This window comes from Taudactylus pleione, unplaced genomic scaffold (assembly GCF_031769625.1).
Source record: "Taudactylus pleione unplaced genomic scaffold, aTauple2 ptg000422l, whole genome shotgun sequence".
In the NCBI taxonomy this organism is placed as follows: Eukaryota; Metazoa; Chordata; class Amphibia; order Anura; family Myobatrachidae; genus Taudactylus; species Taudactylus pleione.
Window position 1 is genome coordinate 1573766 of NW_028284824.1, and position 4665 is coordinate 1578430.

At 49.7% G+C, this 4665-nt stretch overlaps 1 protein-coding gene across 1 annotated transcript; it reads right to left on the bottom strand.

Moving 5' to 3' along the window:
• Window positions 1-1461: 1461 nt before the first annotated feature.
• On the bottom strand, window positions 1462-3453 carry HNRNPA0 (heterogeneous nuclear ribonucleoprotein A0). Its single transcript, XM_088447166.1, has one exon. It carries the CDS (start codon window positions 3206-3208, stop codon window positions 2306-2308), a length of 903 nt encoding a protein of 300 aa, XP_088303292.1. The 5' UTR covers window positions 3209-3453; the 3' UTR covers window positions 1462-2305.
• Window positions 3454-4665: the final 1212 nt, after the last annotated feature.

The window sequence follows — 4665 nt, forward strand, 5'->3', positions numbered from 1 at the left end:
CCCTACAGTACCTTCCTAATGCACACAAACAGCCTTCTATCCGGTCCATTTTGGGGGGTCCAGGATGGTCTCTTAACATTTTCATGCATTTCTCACAAATCTCATTTGGCAGTCAATGAACACCCCTCCGCTGCAAGTAGCGCGAAAGCCATTTTCAATTGGATTGGAGAATTCTCAGAAACGCGCTTCACTGCAAAGTGTGCAAGTTTCAAGAAACAAACTCGCTACTCGCAATTCGCACCTAATAGGATTGACCTAATTTTGTTTTAAACCAACTGGTGCTGCTACAGACATTAATTTAATTGCCAGTCTGATATGTTCATACCATTAACAAATATTGTGACCTAATGTATGTTCATTTCTATATACTTATGTCTATGCTTTGCTGTTTGCAATATTAATAAAAGTTATAACTAAATTGACTTTCAACCAATTCTTACCATGGCTAAAAAATTCTCACACATCTTATTAAGTGAATATAAAAAGATTGGCTCTTTTATATAACTTTTGATCAGTTCTATTTGAGGCTTTGAAATAGTCTCACTGCCATCAGCAATTAACCCAATAGTGACAGTACCAGTCTTTGTTAGACATATGTGGGAACAGTAGAGTGAAAGAGAAAGACATGGGGGTTGAGGAGGGACAGAGGGAGTGGGGCTGGATACGGGATCTCAGCGGTCGGAATACCGACAGCGGCATCCCGGCAGTCAGGATCCAGATGCATGCAGGTAAGAAACCTAACCCTCCCTGCCGACTGCCTAACCAACACTTACCATCGGGATGTCAACAGTCGGGATTCTGGAGTCAGAATTCTGAGCGCCAGCATCTCGACCTCCAGGATCCTATCTTCATCCCTGGGAGTGATGGAGGACAGGAGGAGGGGAACAGATGGATGAGACACAGGGGGAGGGGGGACAGATGGATGAGGCAGACAGGAAGGGCCACAGAGATGACAGGTTGAGGGGAAACAGTTATAAGATACAAATGGGAGTGGGGACAGATGAGACATGCAAGAGAAAAGGTAGGCATGATAAATAGCAAGTCCACAAGTAGTGCATCCCAAATACTACTTTTAAAAACACAGACACAGATGCACCTCTTTTGGACCACAATTCACAAACCTTGTGTGTGGGGCCACATCCGAAACAAAGCACATTTTGTTCTATTACCTGCCCACCCCTCTTTAAAGAGCAGATGGCAGGCCTAGGTTAAGCTATAAGGACTGTTGTATTGGTCCCTAGGCTACCTGAAAATTATGAGAAGCATAAAAAGGAAAAACAGGCTTAAAGATTGAATGCTCCATGTCCTATAAGGTTAGATTGCTATGTATTCTATTGAACGGTTTAAAAGACCACTCTGAAAAACAAATGACCTTGGTTTATAAGAATGAGGAGGGGGCAGTCAATTATCCCATGGAATGGGACAGAAAAGAGTCAATAAAGCTTCCACTCAATCTCAGGGTAGATGTAAAAACAAACCTCACTGGTTCTTTATTCGTGAATGTAACCGACAGCTCTAACATACAGTAACTTTAATTTTCAAATTGAGTGGTCATTGAACTTGATGACAGCACAGATTTTTCTATTTAAAAAAATTATAAAATGAAAATACTAAGTCACAAATTTGAAATTGTAGGTTTAGCACATTCTAAGCAAAATTATTACAATAATGGAATATCACATCTGTAGCCAAATTGAATTTTTGTTTAATAGCAATGAAAAAAAAAATAAACCTACAAAAATTACATAAAGTGTTTTATAACTAGATCATCATGTAATAGACACCTGAAATTAGAGGGGGCGATGGGAGAGGGGATTCTATGCAAAGTACATCTGGAGGAGGACAAAGAAAGTAAATCTAAACAAAAAAAAACACACAGAAATCACCATCTGGAACTATCGGGGTCACTCCGCAGACTACTATAGGCAACTTTTGTGAAACAAACATGCAGCCCCCTTTTTTTTATTTTTAGACAACAGGTAAAACGATGAGGAAAAAAAAAGTTAAAAATAAAATAGTTCTGGTTTATGAAACTCGCCCAACAAATCACTGGCCCGTGAACTGGTTCCCCCAGGTCTCCTCCCGGCCTGGATGTGCAGAAAAAAAGTCAGATTAGCGTAAGAACAAAAAAAATAGAAGGAAATGGGGAGAAAGCGGGAGAGTTACAGGGGCTGGGAAGCCGGCCATGGCTCAGTCCAATCTCACTAGAACCAGCCGTGAGTCCATGCGGCCGCGGGCCTCCATTACAGAGGAGACGTGATGTATCAGTGTGCTGGGGGGGCAGGAGGGGGGGGGTTGTCAGTGTCTAGAAGGCGCCCCCGCTGTAAGAGCCGCCCCCGCCATAGCCGCCACCACCACCGCCGTAGCCGCCCCGGTAGGGCCCCGCGTTGTTGCTGCTGCGGCCCCAGCTGCTGTTGCCGGCGCCCTTCATGGGCCCGTAGGAGGACTGATGCTGGCTGTAGTTGCCGAAGCTATTGTAGCCGTTCCCGTAGGAGCCCTGGTCACTGTAGCTGCCATACGAGCTGTAGCCGGTGCCGCCATAGCCTTCGTAGCCTCCGAAGCTTTCTCTGCTGCCGCCGCCGCCCCCGGAGTAGCCGTTCAGGGAACCGCCGCGATCACCACCGCTGCCCCTGCCGCGCCCTCCGCGGAACGGCCTGGAGGAGCCGCCCTGGATGTCCTCTTTGGGGACGGCCTTCTTCACCTCTACCCGGTGGCCGTGGATGGGGTGGTACTTGACCACGGCCGCCTTGTCTGCGGAGTCGTGGCTGGTGAAGTAGACGAAGCCGAAGCCGCGCTTCTTGCCGGAGGTTTTGTCGGCGATGATCTCCGCCTTCTCCACGGGCCCGAACTGCGAGAAGTGCTCCAGCAGGTCGCCCTCCTCGATGTCCCCCTTCAGGCCGCCGATGAACAGCTTCTTCACCTTGGCGTGGGCGCCGGGCATGGCCGAGTCCTCCCGGGAGACGGCGCGCTTCAGCTCCACGTTGCTGCCGTCCACCACGTGCGGCGAGGCGGCCATGGCGGCGTCTGCCTCCTCCGCGCGGCTGTACGTCACGAAGCCGAAGCAGCGGGAGCGCTTGGTCTGCGGGTTGATCACCACCACGCAGTCGGTCAACTGGCCGAAGCCCTCGAAGTGGCCCCGCAGCGCGGCCTCGGTGGTCTGCACGTTCAGCCCCCCGATGAAGAGCTTGCAGAGCTGAGCGGTGTCCATGGTCGGGGCCCCGGGCGGTGCTGCTGTCGTCCTCGCTCCTTTGCTGGCGGCGGTAGCTGTTGCTGCTGAGTGACTGAGCGGGCGGCCTGGCTGCTGCTGCTGGGGGCTAGTTATATTATTATCGGCAGCAGCGCGGGAAGGGAGGCGAGGGGCTGTTTGGATTCTCTATGACGTCACGGGCCTAGACTACTCCCGGCGGCTTCCGGTCACGCGACCTCAAACAGCGACGGCGGAGAGGAGGGGGGTGGGGCGCTGCCGCACATACGGGTGACCTCCCCCCACGGCTCCTCCCACCCTTTATCCCAGCATTGTATACACCAGGGTTAGGCAACCTGTGTGTAGTCAGCTGCTGTTGAACTACACCTCCCAGCATGCCCTGCCATAGTTTTAGCATGTCCTTACAGCGAAGCTGTGCCAGGGGATGCTGGGATATGTAGTTTTACAGCAGCTGGAGACAGTGCCGCACTTTGCCTAACCCTGATATTTATATGTAGGCTGCTGCGGTACTAGTGACTCCCTCACCTCCTTTTCTGAGAGTTTTGAGAATGTTTAAAAATGTTTTTACACGATAATAGGGGGGAGATGTATCAAACCTAACGAGGACAGGTGAAGTTGGCCAGAGTAACCAATCAGAGTCTAACTATCATAGAATGTGCTAGAACTAGATAAATGATATCTAGGATGTGATTGGTTGCTTTGGATACCACTTGTCCTCTTTAGATGGTTTGCTTAATCACTCCCTTAACTGTAGTATAACCTACACATGCTGCTATTATGCATAATGCACACTTTGTTTTTCTCTGTATTCTGGCTTAAGATGGAGGCCATATCAAAGCTTTTAAAGAGTGGAGGAGCTGCCTATCGTGACTAAACACCTGTCATTTTATAGAATGTACTAGAAATGCTAGCTAGCAGCTGATTGGTTGCTATGGGCAACTTCTCCGCTTTTAGTGGCTTTGATACATCTCAGTGTTTGTCTGATTTTATCTATTCTTATGGTCTGATTCATACCTCCCAACATCTGAAGCTGGAAAAGGGGGACACCTGCACGAGCTGAAATTGCGCTCCCAAAATTGGGGGCATGGCCTATCAAGGGACGTGGCCTCATGGGAAATGCTGTGCCTGTGAGACACGCCCCTGTTTTCGTCATGCTGGGGGCTTGCCCCCCAACTTCCACCCGCCCGCGGGACACTGCGGTCCGCAAGTGGGACAGCGGGACAGTGCCTCTAAAACGGGACTGTCCTGCTGGAATCGGGACAGATGGGAGGTATGCAATCCGTAATGAATTAGGCCCTTAGGGCCTGATTCAGAGCCGGTTGCTATTTGCGCTCGCTCGTCCAGAAAATAGGGGTGGCTTGCGGTCGTTTTTTGGGAAACTACGCCTCCTGGCCGCTCGCATCCTATGCCATGTCCGCTATTTATTAGATTAATCGAGTACATCGAACAGGGTATGAACT

What these genes read in the sequence shown, in the direction of transcription:
- HNRNPA0 (XM_088447166.1), bottom strand. Translation starts at nt 3,208, where the DNA reads ATGGACACCGCTCAGCTCTGCAAGCTCTTCATCGGGGGGCTGAACGTG.